This window comes from Martes martes (genome assembly GCF_963455335.1).
Source record: "Martes martes genome assembly, chromosome: 14".
NCBI lineage: Eukaryota > Metazoa > Chordata > Mammalia > Carnivora > Mustelidae > Martes > Martes martes.
This window is the reverse complement of record NC_137902.1, coordinates 5,113,951-5,129,843: the sequence shown is the minus strand read 5'-3', so window position 1 is coordinate 5,129,843 and position 15,893 is coordinate 5,113,951. Positions and strand designations below refer to the sequence as shown.

The window sequence follows — 15,893 nt, the reverse complement described above, 5'->3', positions numbered from 1 at the left end:
TTTGCAATACACAAATACCGCATAACTGAAACACAAAAATCCTTTCGAGGAAACTTCTGGTTCCTGGTGATTTGCTGCCCTGACGATGCATTTCTTGCCTTCTGTTCACACTGGCTGCTAGCTCACTTAACAAGGAGTAGGGCCCCCAGGATGGGGAACTAACCCCATGAGGCAGCAGGGCCCTCCCTCAGATCCCACCTCTGGATCAGGGGCGGCAGGGAATCCAGAGTGTCAAGGAGAAATGGGAAACAGAAAACCTGGCAGTCGAGATAAGGGCCAGTCAGCTGTGGGCACTGTTTCGAGAAGCTTGGAACTAGAACAGTGCTGGCACTTTGGTTTTAGTGAAGCACACTGCCAGGCCCCCCACGAGGCTTCCTAGCTGAGGGGCTCAAGGCTAGCATCCTTCTGTTAGGTCATTTGCTTTTAAATTTGCCATTGCACAATTTCGAGTTCAAAAGATGGGAAACAAAGTTTAGCGCTCTGTTATCAAGGCTGGATGGTTCTGGCTGCCGACTGGGTATGATTCCTTCTGTAGCCCAGCTGCACACATGAGACACTCAGGAGGAAAGGCATGTCTCCTAATCACACACGGAGAGGCCTTGCCTGAGGGTAGGCATTGCTTCTAGGAGCTCCACAGCAGGACCGAGAAACATATCCTCTATTGTGTGAAGCCTTGTACAGTCCTGAATATCAATGTTATTCTAATGATTTAATAAAACCAAGTCAGCATCTGCTTTGCACAATGCCATTTCAGTTCTTTCTTTTCCCTAATATGACTCCTAAGAGGCGAGTAGTTTCAGTTACCAGTTACACTTCCTCCCTAGCATGAACTTTTCGTCCTAGGACATACAGAATTAAGAGCCGTCAATTCATGCATTCAAAACAGAGGTATAGGGTTTGAATTCTGGGCCAGACAGATGGATACTAAGCATCACGTGAATCTTTATGGCGAGCATGCAGTGACGCCCAGCCCTCATAAAGCAGCCCGGGACCCCTTTGAACTTGTCCTGCCCTCAGACTGTCACCTGCTCCCAGAAATGCTGGCACTAGTCTCCAGAGGGGTCTGGGGCATTCCAGGCTCCAGAGGGACCCTGGGGGTGGTGAGCCCGCACAGCTTCATGAGAAATGTGGGCATACATACCCTTCCCGATGGGCCTCTCCTTTCTCCAGCTCCTGAATGACCCCCAGGAGCACTTTGATGGTTTCCTGGCTGGAGCTGATCAGGTCCTCCATCACTTGCAGCTGTGCTTTCAGATCGACAACTTCCGTGCGGGGCACGATCTGTCGGCATTCGTCGCCCACCGCGGCGGCTGAGGGGCAAGGCTGGCTCTCCTCCCCCGGCGGGGCTTGAGTCTGCGGGGGCTGCTCGCTACATTCGGGGGACAGGCACTGCATCGGGGGCGAGCAGGCCGCTGCGGGGCCCTGGGGGCCCTGGAGCCCGTTGAGACTCGGGGCTCTCTTCCGCTCCTGGTCGGCTGCCGGGCAGAGGGGCCGCTCGCTCGTGGAGGCAGAGTTTGACAAGGCAGCCTCGGGGGCCTTCGCGCTGGGGGGAGGTGCATAAACGGTGGCCACCTCAGTTTTAAACACGGTCCCGTGGGCCGACAGAGCGGCTGCCTCGGGGTCCGGTGTCGCCCCGTCGTGCTTTGTTCTCCCGTGCAGCTGGTAATCGGGCTCCTGGGAGGGAGGCCGGGAGGAGTTTTGGAGTGGCTCATCTCGGCAGCTGTGCACATCAGGGTTTCTGCACGGCTCTGCACAGTTGACCCCGGCAGGCTGGTCCAGCGCATTCATGTGTTCGTCGGAGTGGAAAACCAAGGCTGCCGTCTTGTGTACCCGGCCGGCGCCCCATGGCTGGGCCTCCTCCCCCAGTCCTTCCTCACGCTTCTCCTTCGTGTCCGACGTAAACCCGTTGTTTTGACTCTTGAAAGCATCTGCAGCGGGAATGCTTTTGAGGTTCCCTTTTTTGCGGTCCAGCGGGAAGGTCTGGTAACACTTCTTTAGGTCCGGCGAGGTCTGCACGCCTGTGCTCTTGGTGACGTTGGGGATGGACCTCCGGGCGGGCACAGTCATGTATTTGCGGTAGGCTGCCCTGTAGGACACGGGCTTGGCCTCGCGCTTCTCGCCCGGCTGTCCCGCCGAGAGCTGCGGGTCCCTCTGCTCGTTCTGCGCCTCACAGATGTCCTTAAACCGCACCTGGAGGGCTTTATTCCGTTTCTTGATCTGCCGGTTGGGGTCCAGCGCGTACTTCATCTCCAGGGCCAGGCAGGCGGCAGGCTCCACGTCACTCTCCGATGTCGTGAGTACGCATTTGCCGCTTTCCTTACTGACCATGATTCCTGCATTCAGAAACACCAACAGAGGCGTCAGTGCAATAGAAACACACACATGAACACACGGGCAGCACAGACTGAGCAAACTATTACTGCCTGCTTCCTAGTTATTTTTAACAGGTGAGGTTGGCCTTTATGTTAAGGAAAATCAGACAGGCGGAGAATTGCTGGCAGGCATAGCTTGAAATGCTTCTCTGATATTAAAGCCTGCTTGCTTTTCCATGTGGGATACGCTCGTTTCTTTTGATAGTGATGCATGTTTCCCCATTAGACAAACCTGTTCCACTATCTTCATCAAGAAACCCAGCGACGCTGCCTCTTCCGCTTTGCAGATTATCATTTCACATACACGTCCCCACTTCAGAGGCAGATGGTTTTCCAAATGCATCTTACTCAGTTTGGGTTTTTACTAGTTTTTGAGGGTGACGTGATTAATCTATTATTGGAATCCAAGAGAATTGCTGTTTTCTTATTGGAGACTCTAGGTCCTGATCAGATAAATGTGGAGAGCCCTTCATGAAGGGCTGACATAAATGTATTTGTCTTAGCCATTATGGATATCATGGGACAGCGGGGCCTCCTGCTCCATGGGACAACCTAAAGGGATTAATCTTTGTGATGTGGCTTTCTTCTATTGGGTTAACACTAGCCCTAGAAAGAACATGGGTTTCCCTGCATCTATAACTCTTTTCTTTGCATTCTATGGAGAGTGGTATTTGAAAATACTTAAAAAAAAGAAAAAGAAATTATTCATTCTAGAATCAAGTTTTGTGTTTTGATCACAACCTCTGAAAATGAAAACAATGGTGGTGGTTTGAGTATTTAAATCCTGAAAGAAAATAAAATCACAAGGCTTTATGTTAATCATGCAAATTCATCTTGGGCTGAATTATTAAATGCATCTAAAAAGGTGCAGGTGGCCGATGATCCCTCTGGGGAATACCAGTGGGGTAAATGCCTTTACTTTATCAGGCAGATTCACAGCTGCTCATTGCACGTGGAAGAATTTTCTTGCGGGCTGAACTTAAAGGAAGAAAATAGAGTTGTGTTGCTTGTGAGTTAGCGTTTGAGAAGAAAATAGTCCGATGGGAGGGACTGGGGTGTGTAGGAACCTGGCGTTGGAGCACCGTGTCCAGAGGCAAGGTCACAGACATGAGCTAGTGGAACAGAACAGGCCCAGGCTGCACTGCCCAGTCCCTTCGGGTTGTCCTGGGAGGAGCCGTGGGCCCAGCACAGAAACCCCCAGGAGTGCTTCTCCAGAAATGCCACAAGGAACTGGGTGGCTGGTGGCGGCCGCTCGAGAAGGGAGTGAGTGTGTAGGCCATCGGGAGCTTCACTGCTATGTCGAGGCTGTGCCTACCACCTTCAGTGCCATACCGCGCATCTGAAGGAGCAAAGTGGGGTTCAGAGAGGTGATGTTACTTATTAACATCACACAGTAAGTAGGATGTACAGGCAGGAGCAGCATCCTGCTGTCCCCGATCCCAAAGTTCCTGCTGTTTCAGTGTCTGTTGTCTAACAGACAGGCAGGACACCTCCCCATAGCCTTAGTTCTCACTGCGTTAGAATTGCAGGCCAGTGGTCATGGTGGTCCGATGAAGGAAAAAAGTGGGGAGAAGCCCCAAGCCCCCATGTGAGAGTGAGTTCTAGAACTTCCTCTCTGTGCAGTCTGGGGACCCCATGAGCCTGGTCTCTCATCATGGGACAGCATGGCACTGGCACTTTGCAGGTCCCCACCTGAGCTCTCGAACAAAAGACTTGGAGAAGATGGAATTATTTCATCACTTATGCCCTGACAATGAACTGGCAGTTCTGCTGGAGGACCGCAGAAATCAGCTCTGTGGAATTTGGTTTAGGTCAGAGAGCCTGGCATTTTAGGCCGGCTGACCGTTTGCCCTTCTGTGCACGTAGAGATGTTTAGCAGCATCCCAGCTTCTATCCATTAGACCTAAGGAGCGCCCTCCCAGTGTGCCAGCTAGAAATGTCTCTAGACATCGCCAGATGGCCGTGGGGGGCAGAAGGGGCACAGCCATCCCTGGGGAAGAACCAACACGCTAGACCTTTCATCTTGGGTGGCTGGAGTGTGTCCCTGAAAGGGAAGGCCTGGGAGAGCAGAGTGAACGCCTGGGAACAGATGGCACTGTCCGGGCACCTGGAGGCATGCATGGGTGGTCTGGAAGGTGGCTGCTTTGAAGGGCTCATCTGGAGACGCCCCAGCTCTGTGCTGAGCCAGGAGGGAGCCACGTCCTCATGCCACTGTTGCCTCTGTGTGTCCTGTGACAAAAGAATTACCCAAAAGAGCAACCGCTCTTGTAGGTAGCCTGGAGAAGACACAGAATAAGTCTTCTTTGGCTTTTAGAACTTTACTGGGTGCTGAGGATAGCTGCAGGCCTTTGTAAGTTGGAAGTGGAAATACTGGGCAGTTTTGGAGAGACTGGAGAGGGAAACGAACAGACCAGAGCCATATCATCTCCTGGCTCCGTGCTGGGAGGACGAGATTCTGGCGAGTGGGTGGGATACAGCACGCCTGCTAAGGATAGATAGTACGCATCTTTTACAGACATTTATTCCAACAGGTTAAAATGATACACACAAAAGGACCTGGTGTGGGGTGGGTCTGGGGGCCGTGGGGGTATAAAGAGAGAATTAAATCCTAACCCTCCTCTCTCAAAGTCGTTCTTGAACTGCCTTTGTTGTCCAGCTGTGCCAGACTATATTGTGCCATCATTCTGCAGAAGACCTTCCTACCAGGGAAAATTTGAAAGGGAGAGCATTTTTACAAAAAGCAATTTACTAGTAATTTTTCAGCCTTTTCCTGCCACTCCTGAAAAATGTGTGTCTGAATAAGTTTGTCCTACCATGCTATTCATCATTGCGATTTGCCAGGAACTGCACTGAAATTATTTTCTTACATCAGTCTGCTGGTTTGGAAAGATATTCTGAATCTTGGACCCAACCATCACACTAATAAAACAAATCAAAAAAATTAATTGCCAGTGGCAAAATAATAATAATAAAGCAATTCTAAGCTCTTCTCTGTTTTACAGGGAGTTGCTAAGTATAGAAAAGTCATTTTCTTATTAGTAAAAATGATGGTGATACTTAGAGGAATTTTTTTCTCAGGGTGCTTTGCTGGTGTATTTGTTTTCTAAGTAGTAGAAATGGAATTGTCCTCATCCCACAGATAAGAAGGTTGTCAGAAGGTCCTCATAGTTGGTTTACTTGGACTTCAGATGGGAGATCGGTGCTCCTTTGATGGCTGGGTGGCATTTTCTAAAGCTTTAGAGTGGTGTTTTCCTGGACATAAAGAACTACTGTCATGTTAAGGGGCTATACCTGTCCAGCGTGTTCATTTACTGTTTATTGGGGTGGGGAGGGGCTATTCTTCCCTCATCCTTTCACACATTCATTCAGCAAATGAGTGTGCGTACGCCACCGTATGATGTCGGCATGCAGTCTGTACGTACTTCTTTTCCTCCCCAAATGCCAGCATCCTTGGCTCTGCACTTGGATTTCCTCCTTGACCCACAAGATAGTCTCACGGGGAGATGCTCTTACCACCCTCAAGCTGCAGATCGAGAAATTGAGGCTGCAGATTTTTTTTTTTTTTTTTTTTTTTGTAATTTGTTGGGAGACACGCAGCTGGAGGAGGACCACTGCCTGCATCCCTCTAAACCGCAGGCACTGACTCCCTGCCCTGCCCAAGGAAACCTGTAGCCCGAATGCAGTGCCCTGCATTGAACTTCACAAAGCATCCGATGGCTGGGAATCATCTGAGCAATTTCCTTGGCCTGTTTCTCTTGAGGTGTCTGGGTGCAGGTTGTGCACAGCCCCTCCAGGTTGGTCCCAGGAACACACCTGGCCTTGGGCACAGATGCGGTGAGGTCTTTCGGAGGTGCTGGACCCCTCAGGCAGCCACAGTGTCATTTTCAGTGACGGCTCGCCTTGGCCCTCTCACCTCCGAGGACCAGGGGCTCTGGTTCTTGGAGTTAATCTCTTGGCTCTGAAGTAGCAGGAGTTCATAAAGTTTATTTTTCGTATGAGAATTGTGTTTTGGAATTCATCGGACTGTGCCGTCTTGAGGTGACTCTGGCGAGTCACGGTGGAGCCCGTCTGGCTCGGGGAGAGCTGGTGTCGAGGAGCTGTTCGGAATGCAAATGTCTTAATTACCCTCCAATTAAAGTGCATAATCAAATGTGAGTTGTAAGTATATAAACCCTGTATTTTTAGATTAGTGATGGAGAGTCCTCTCTGCATGCTGCTTTAAATTAATAGCTTATATAAAAATGTTCTTTCCAGCTTAAAGGAGTGAAAAGCGGCAGCTACTAAAAGCCTAACAATAGGTAAACGGTTAAGTAAATGATGGCGTACATCCACTCAGTGTGGCCATTACAGTGATAATTATAAAGATTATTTAGGATCGTAGAAAAACACTTACGAACTCATGTTAAGTGAAAGAAAGTGTTCTCCCAAATTGTACTGGAAGAAAATGAACCAGCGCGGTCATCATTGTGGTACTAAGATCGTGCGTTTTGGGAGATCCATCTTCCCTTCTGTTTTCCGGTTTTGGTTGGGGGAGCTGTGGTACTACTGTTTGCCAGTTAAAAAAAGAGCAGGGCAATGTCAGGCCACTCCTTAAGCAGGGTGACAGGGTCAGGCCGCTCCAAAGTATAAACACTCGGATCAAAAGAAGAAAAACTCAGAAATGATTAGATTTGGGTACATGCCGTCTCCCAAAGGTCATCTTTTATTGTTTTGAGGACGCTTTGAATAAAGAAAGAAAAAGAATTTCAGAGCATTGATGGTGTTTGCGTGTGTGGTACGTATGTAGACGGTGTCTGCGTGTACATGTGTGTACATACGTGTGCACGGACTGCCTAGGAGAAGGGGTGTTCTGCTGAAGATATGTCAGTACATGAGCGAACTCGCGGCTGGAGGAGATCTGCCCTGTTTTAATTAGATGGAAAATGGATTTGGCATATCCTCTGTGTTTAGTTTCTGAACTAAACTGGGATCCCCAGAGCTGACAGGAGACTCTCCACTGGATGAGCTCCATTCCTAAACTTCGAGGTTTCCGGTTTGGCCCCCGTGAGGTGATGATACTGGGCACGGGGCAGCCGACTTGACCGTGAGGGCTGGTGAGTGCACTGGTCTCACCAAGATGCCCCCTGGTGTCCCATCCTTCTGGGCAGAGAGCAAAAGAGCTGGCCGAGCAATCCGATGAGTCTGGAAGGGGACTGTGTGATACTATTGGTTTTTCTAGTGGCTTTCCCGCTGTTGAGACACCTTAGAGTCACAGATGCTGGCTGGAATTCAAGATTAATTGGGTCAGCATTTTATTCCATATGCTGAGGGAATGCCTGCGCATTAGGCTGGTCAGGACGGGGGAAGGGGGGCCACGAACCTACCCTTCTTTTAACGCTCAGCTTCCCGGAGGGAAAGGAAGGGAGGACAGTATCTCGGCCGTTAACTGAACTCAGCTGTGTTGTGAAATAGTTAACGCTAGTCCTGTTTTATAGGCACTGATTGATTCTTCCAAAGTGGAAGTCCTCCCTTCCTCGGGGCACAGCTAACTGCTATAGATTTTGGACTGTGCCTTGGTTAGATTCATTATCCCATTTAATTTCCTTTAATACACTGAAATGATATTTTTCCAGACGTTTGTTCACTTCTTCAAAGGTCACTGATTCAAGAGGGCTGGAATGGGGTCACAAAGTGAAAACACACATCCGTCCGAGATGGGGCACCGACGAAGGAGGCTGTTGTGTGAGGAAATGGCCAGGTCGCAGCCCGGTCCCTTGTGGAAGACTGCAGACAGGCCTCCATCATTAAGAACAGATGGGCATCCAGTCAGAAGGAGGGCACTTGCAGAGTTTCGATGCAGGCTTGAGGCTGAAGGAAAACCACCCTAGGCGGGAGGTCCCCCGTTCATGCATACCCACAATTTCAGGAAACACACTGCCACCAACAGAAAACCTGTCGCCGACGACTCCAGCCACACAGCGTAAATCACTGTTGTCCCACACTCACACTGGCCTGTCTCCGATGAGTGGGGAACCATCTAACGAGGGGCCGTGAACCATCCATGCTGTACATGGATGCTTGGGGTATGGCACTGAGGGTTAGAGAAACCAGAAAATGGCCTCTTCCACAAACCAGACCTCCTCCTTCATTTTTGCACTATTTACTTAGTTCCTTGGTCTTCAGCTTACACTGATAGTAACCTTTGCTCATCCTTTGTCCAAATGGAATCTAAATGAGTAAAAATGAATTAGCAGAATTTTATGATGTTGGCGAAAACCAACTGGGAAAAATGCCTCCTCTGAGTGAGCTGTTACATCAGTGTAGGAAGCGACTTTTATTTGCAGCAGTTAGCTCTGCTAACTAACAATGTCCGTGGAGAGTCCAGAAAAACTGGTTCCAACAACCCATCAAAATCCTATGTAAGATTAGTAAAAGGAACTAATTTCCCTGCTCCTCTCTTCTCCCCAGGAGGCAGGACAGCTTGAAAAGATGTTCGGTGTAAGAGCTCTCGTTTGAACGTAGCTCATAGATGTGTAGAGATTACTGTAGCTGAATGTCCCTCCTGCTCTAATGCCTGCATGGTTCTAGGTAATTAAGCAACAACCGGCTGGTAGTTTGGAGCCCAATGCTAGGAAACGAGTTGATAGGATGTGGAAGAGGTGGCCTCCCTTTCTTAGAATTTATGGGAATCTTGAGTGAAAACATGCACATTGCAAAATGAACTTTGGGATCGTTTTGCTTTACTGATTGTAACGAATCCATATGTTTTTTACTAAACAGAATGTTTTCACTCATGATATATCCTTGAGCTAAATTTAGAATGTTGATTTTTCCAAAAAAATAACTATGTCAAAAAAGTATATGTTTTCCCTGCTGTTTCTTTAAGTCGAATCTCAGGGTACCCAGGGCAGGATTTCTGCGTGGAATCAACCAGTCGCTGCAGTTGCGATGACTTCGAGTTGAAGGTGCAGTCTGTCTTTCTGGCAAGACTATGTGAGCGCCCATCCATTACAATCAGAACGGACCCCCGCCTTGTATTTTTCACTGTAGTGCATCTCCTGTGTTTCCTTGGTATAGCCAAACCATAGCGTTTGCAAGGTCTTGAGTTTACTACAGAGGTAGCTAAGCCAAGAAAGATGGGGAGAAATGAACATTTCTTATAATCAGCTTCTATTTATAAGTAGACAGCAAAACGTAGCAAAATTACTGCCCCGGGAGTCTAGGTACAGAATCCTAACAAGAGGCGTTGGGCCATGACCTACGACCCTGAAGTGGACCATACTCAACCCAGAAACACAGCTACTATGCTCCCGCTGCCACGCACAGAGCTAGGGCACCCAGTGTTAAATGCAGGACTGAACTTGGCTTGCAGTGGGGTCCAAAGACCCATGCCCCAACTTAGGATGGTGGAGAGTCCCTCACTTTCTATTGTGAGGGCTCCCTAGTGGGTGCTGGCAGTGCTCTGTCTGATTCATTCTCTAGTTTAACTCGTCAGAGCCAGTCTTCTGTGGGTCTTACTGATTGTTGTTTTTCCTTGCTATTGCTTTACCTCTTGGCTTCTTCCTCTCTGTTCCCACTGCTCCTACCCTGACCTTGGCATTCTTACATCCCCCATCCTGCAGGTCCTGCTCTGTCTCTAGAACATGCCATGGCCTGTCCCTGCTTTGGGTCTTCAGTTCCCGTGGTCCATGTTCTAGGACTCTGGCCCTAGCCTCCTCTCCCCGGGTGGCCTCTGTGATCGTCCAGTTCTACTCCTATCTTCTCTGTCTGCTCCAGTCCTCCTGCTGCCTTCACTGACATGAAGAAGAGCACGTGCGTGTCTGGGGTGACCTCGGACCATATCAGGTGCTGGGGAAAGACATGCATCTCTGAATGGCACAGCCCAAGGTGCCTCCCCGGGAGACTCGGAAGAGCAGGCCTAATGCATGAGTCCGTCTTCTTTGATGTGCGTCGGTTCTCTCCATACACAAATGTAAGTGATTGTAGATGAGGTCCCTGGATGCACCTCCTTTCTCCTGAACTGGGTCAGCTTTGAAACTTGCTAATTGATGTAAGAATATAATGATCTACTTCACAGTATCCTTACAGGTGGGGCCTTACCCATTGTTTTTTAGAAGGCTTGAGATGTATTGGTGGCTTCCAAGGATTCTTTCTGTGTAAGCTGGATCTTCGGCTCAGGGGGAATGCGGCTGTTTTGTGAAATCTGGGTAGGAATCAGATGAATGGAAGGGAGAAGGCTATGGTTTTCTGAGTTGAATAAGTAAAACCATGTCCAGAGATTCTGATCTTGTGAATCTTGGCAGAACTGTTTGAGTTTGAGTGTTATACGGGATTACCTGAAACTTTTCTTCTGTGCTCATGGAAGAGATAGAGATGACCCAGACACTCACAAAAATGAATGTATGGTTCAGAAATGGTGTATACCGTCGACCCATGAACACCATGAGGCTTAGGGACGCGGCATAGTCAAAAATGTGCTTTTTGACTTTTAACTGTTTTTTAGATTTTTTAACTTTTGACTGCCTCAAAACTTAACTATTCATTGCCTTCTGTTGACTAGAAGCCTTACTGATAATGTCGATGAACACATTTTGTATGTTATATATATTATATACTATATTCTTACAATAATGCAGGCTGGAGAAAAGAAAATGGTATCAAGAAAATTATAAGGAAGAAAAAATACATTTACAGTACTGGACTGAAAAAACCCACTTGCCTATAAATGGACTCGCACAGTTCAGACCCACGTTGTTCAAGGCCATCTGTTTGTTTAATCATGCGGTGCTTCGGGGCCCTTTCGACTTCTGTGTTGTAGCAAACAGGGCTTGCCGGGGAGTACAGTCCTTCAGGTCTTACGTTATCTAGCTCTGTGCTCCAGAGTGGGATGAGGTGGGGCAAAACTCATGAAGAACTTAACCAAAAAACTTAACTGCCTGGGATGACAAAAACAGTTTAAAGTCTGGAGTCTTCGCTCATCTCGCCTTCTAATTGGACTCTGGTGTTGGCTGTAGAGAAGGAGCCATTGATGGGCGGGGTGGAGGGGGGAGAGAAGTGCGGGGGAGGGGGGTGCATGGAGGGTCCTGAGCACCCCAGGGAGTCCACCTACTTCAGAGGGGGTGTTAGGCACAGCGCTTTTGAACAAAATCAATAACTTTCATTTCTCCTTACTTTGAATTGAGTACCTGCTATCTAAAATTATGCTCAATAAATATGATCAATATGTAGAATTCTCCATTATTTCTTGTTCGCGATGAACATCGAGAGGAAGGGGAAGGGGAATGGAGAACTAGGAAGAGCTAGAGAGCAGGAGGGGAATGGGAGGGTGATAACCACGCAGATAGACACGGGAGAGGAAGGGTGGTCCTCGGGAAAGTCAGTTGCAGTAAACTGTATCACATCTGCTTGCTGTTTACTGAGAGCCTCTACTGTCAGCTTTTGGATTCTCTAAGGGCTCTTGGAGCTGCCCCTTCCCATCCCAGCCAAATCGGAGCCGAACAGCCCCTCAGGCTTGGCTAGGCCTCCTGCTCTAGGAACCCCCCAACTCGGTAAGAGCAAGTTATTTCATGAATAATCCCATCTTCAGTTTATATTTCTGTATTCTCCTTCTACTTTTTCATCTCTCTGGTACCTCTTTGGATCAGATGGCCTCTTCCTTCACAAGGGATGTGGGAAAGGGAGTGAAAGCCCGCCGGGAATGGACTGTGTAGGTTCTTAAGAGAAGTTAGCAGCGCGGCGAGTGAGCAGGACTGCTGATCAGGAAGCAAGTCTCCCCGCACATCAGCACCCTCAGAGTACTTTTCAAAAGGAAAACTTAAGTTTTCCAAAACCTGAAGTGACCCCTCTAGGCTTTGGCCTCCTTGAAGCTATAGGTGGGAGCACAGGCGTTAAAGAGGTAGAACCTTTTACAAGTTTTGGTTTCTTCGTTTTGTTTTGTTTTTCAAAGCATTTCCAGTTATGCAGAAGAGGCTCTGGAGGGAGAGTGCGCTCCCACAGGAAGCAGGGAGGTAGGATCTTCCTGAAGGACTCTACCCCTGAGCCCGGCTTTCCAGAAAACATAGATGAGTCCCCACCCCAGTCCAGGTCAGTCAGAATTTCTGGGGATGGAGACCTGCAAACAGGACGGCAGAGGTCAATGTATTAATTCATCTGTGAAGAACCACTAGGCATCCCTCATTCTCTTCTCTTTCCTGCTGTGTTGCTAGAGCACAGAGCAACACGTGGGATGTGAAGGTTCCCACAAGTCTTTACCAAATGAAGGGAAGAACCGGTGATGTCCCAGGGGAGCAAGGAACACCGCCCCTTCCATGTGGCCTGCAGCGAACCTGCGGCTTAGCCAGATGTTGGGCTGATCGCCCCCACAGGCCGGGCCATGGCCCGCAGCGTGCCTTCTCCATGGCTTTGCTAGTGGGGCAGCAGTGGGGATGGATTCACATTCTACAGAGGGACAGTTAGTGACCATTGTCAGGGTACAAAATACAGGTGTTTTGTTTTCTTTTTGTTTTTTGCCACGTAGACGGATTATTGGATGGCAGAGTCCAAATAAATTGTCCCCTGGCAAGTTCACTGCAGGAAGAGCAGGAACAGTAAGGCATTGTCACACCTTTGTTCTTTGCATGTTTCTGCTTCGGGATGCAAAAGATCTAGAGTTCTGTCCCTTCCTATGAATTCCGTGGCTGGGGGCAGTTCTTCCGAACCATGGACCTGGGGTTTGAGATCGGTTACTAGTACATGGCCGGTCTTTTCAGAGAATGATTTACTTTTGGGTTTTCCATGTAGGATTTTATCAGATGGTGAGTGGGGGTGGGTGGACACTCAAGATGACCTGCTGGGCACTGTCACACTCTGTAGGCTTCTCTGAACATAGCAGTTCCCGGCTGCGCAGGCTCATGATCCTTGGGAAAGGCGGTGTAGACACCGACTGCCTGATTTTGGTTCTGGCCATTCCTGGACTTAGCCCAGAGTCTGGACCTCGTTATACAGTCTTGGGGAAGGAAGGTAAAGAGCCGATCCTTCTTGGTGCTCGGCTTAGCTTCGGTGCCACCTCCTGCTCCATGTGTGTTCTCACATCGGATTTTCCAAATACCGTGTTGAGGAGACGGTGCCATTTTTTATAAAGGAGGGGAAGTCGAGGCACCGATAGGTGAGTCCATGCCCAGGGCCACACAGACAGCACCTGGCTGAACGGGGAGTGCACATGCAGGCAGCTTTGCTTGGACGATGCTCTCACTGCTCCCATCTGTGACCAGGGCACAGTAGGTGGCTGCCTTGAAACCCTCCGTGTGTGGTCCTGGTCATGCTGCTGCTGCAGACGGAGGTGATGCCAACAGGGACAGGCACGCTTACAGCACGTCCTGTGTGTGGATGTCACTAGATACCATTTGTTCCCGGACAGAAACATGCTTGAAAACCAGCTGGTAGTTTCAACCTTGAATGGCCAATGAAGAGTAGACAGTCATCCTAGGCTTTTACTTAAAGCTGGGCATTCCCCTGGTCATTCTCACTAGGTCTTCAAGTCTAGACTTAGAACTGGTGCTTTGATGTAGAAGGTAATGATCGTTAGGTGTGGAGCCCTGGATGACAGTCCATCCTGCACTAATCAGCTGCTGACCCTGCGCACCCTCCTCCCCCCCCCCCCCCCCCCCCCCCGCCCAGTAAGACCCGGTTGTCTTTTCACCGATCCAGCGTTCCAAACACGTGGTAAATTCCACCATTCAGCCTCTCCCTGGGTATCTTTGGAACACTAGCAAATCTCACAGACACAATAAATAAAGTGGCGATACACTTGAAGCAGAGTGAACGTCATATACGGAGACAAACATAAATAACCAGAACCAAGCACCTTCAGGCTGGAAACCAGTTCCGTGAAGCCACGGCGCTGACAACTACCATTAAAGCAAACATACCCAGCGAGGGAGGGAGAAAAAATGCAGTTACCGTTGGGCTCTTCAATGACCAGAGAAGTCAAGTGAAAAATATGGTTGGAAATTTGAGGAACTTGTCCTTTTCAGCATTTTTTAAATTTCAAATTCTCTACCGTTGCATGTGGCATGCCTGTTCTGGGGAGTGATTCTTGTCCATGCTGCTCTGAGCCGTGCGAATCTCATCAGCACAATTAACAGGACACTGGTCGTTGGTGTCATGTGATTCCCACAAGGAAAAAAGACAAAGAGCAAGTCTTTATGCACCAGTGCGGTTCTGATAAACAAGAAGTGATAAATCGAGGAGCCTGCCCCAGAGATCAATGAAGTTGATGTCATGACGTCAGATTGAGTTGGGAGGTCAACGCTGAGAGGCAGACGAATGTCATCTGGCCATCTGGGTTGACCCACTGAGCCTTCCAGTATTTTGGTAAAAGCTCTAGTGAAAATTCCTTCCAACCAAAAATGTCAGCATTTGGGGTATAAGAGCATTGGATCTGTCTGATTGAGGCAAGTTAGAATCTCTCATTTCTCATTTGTTTCTTTTACTCTAATACTAGGCCATTGAACTTAAACACATTCTTTCCTTAGAGACTCAACTTCTACCCAGGTGAATTTTTACCAAGGAAAACTCTAAGACTGAGTTTGGTGGTAGAAAAACCCAAATCTTTGATACCTTTTTCTTTAATCACCACCGTGCGGCCACATGTAAGGACTGTCCATTTCTAGAAGCAGGCTTCCTTTTACCACCTTCTTAGGCATTTCATCTTAATTACTACTACAAGAAAGTTACAAGTTGAAGTGGAAGAGAAAAATTATTGTCCAATCTGGAGTCCCCAAATTTCTAACAAAATTGTTGACTATCTGATAGCCTCATTAAATATTTATTAAGCATCTGTTATTAGACACTACTATTCTTAGTTCTGTAAGAATGTCTTTCTGTATTGAATCCTTTGATCCATTGTTCTCTTCTTTGGAAGTATTCCTCATGTTCTAAGAAGTAAAAGATGATGAAAAGTTTAAAAAAATTTTTTTACTATTATAGTATTTTTTAAAATAGTATTTCTTGTTGGAAACTCAAACTCAACTTTCTAATGGTAAGCCTATCTTTTCCCCAAAACCTGCTGGTTCCCTGACTTCTCTGTTTCCATCTGGATCACCCACCACCATGTCGCCATCTTTAATCCCTTCTTCATATTGCCACGTTACAAAGATTTGCCACGTAGGATGTTTCTCTCATAGCTGCTCCCATCTCTAGTGCCACCAGTCACCCATGATACCAGTTAATTGTCACCTGTTAAACCCTCTCGTCTGGTCTCCATTTCTAGGTCTCTGGTTCATTTCTAGCTAGCAAGACTCCGTCTTCTGGACATGTATGTTATTGTTCCAAGTACCCAGTGGTAGCCCACGGCCAGTGAACAAAGGCCCCTCTTGTCCTGCTGGTTCTTCCTCAAACTGGTTCTTCACTCTCTCATCCCTGTTCCTCCACTTTTTCCCAGTGTCACTTCTCATTCTCCCCATACCAATCTCTTGCTCTCAGCACCCGGTGACTGGGTGTCAGCTCTAGGATTTGCCTGTGCTGGGCTCAGGAGTCCAGTCTCAGCCTTCATCCCGGGCAGGG

At 48.3% G+C, this 15,893-nt stretch overlaps 2 protein-coding genes across 3 annotated transcripts in view; one reads left to right on the top strand and one right to left on the bottom strand.

The window, feature by feature from the left end:
* INSYN2A (inhibitory synaptic factor 2A) overlaps window positions 1-3,049 on the bottom strand; it is a gene marked incomplete at its 3' end in the record, with an annotated part of 37,672 nt that extends 34,623 nt beyond the window's left edge. The window contains exon 1 of the mRNA XM_080823570.1: window positions 1,142-3,049. Within this exon, the coding sequence (XP_080679696.1) occupies window positions 1,142-2,328 (1,187 nt within the window). The 5' untranslated portion in view covers window positions 2,329-3,049. The remainder of the gene's footprint in view (window positions 1-1,141) is intronic.
* Window positions 1-15,893, top strand: part of DOCK1 (dedicator of cytokinesis 1) — a 495,164-nt gene that overhangs the window by 235,535 nt on the left and 243,736 nt on the right. The window lies entirely within an intron of this gene.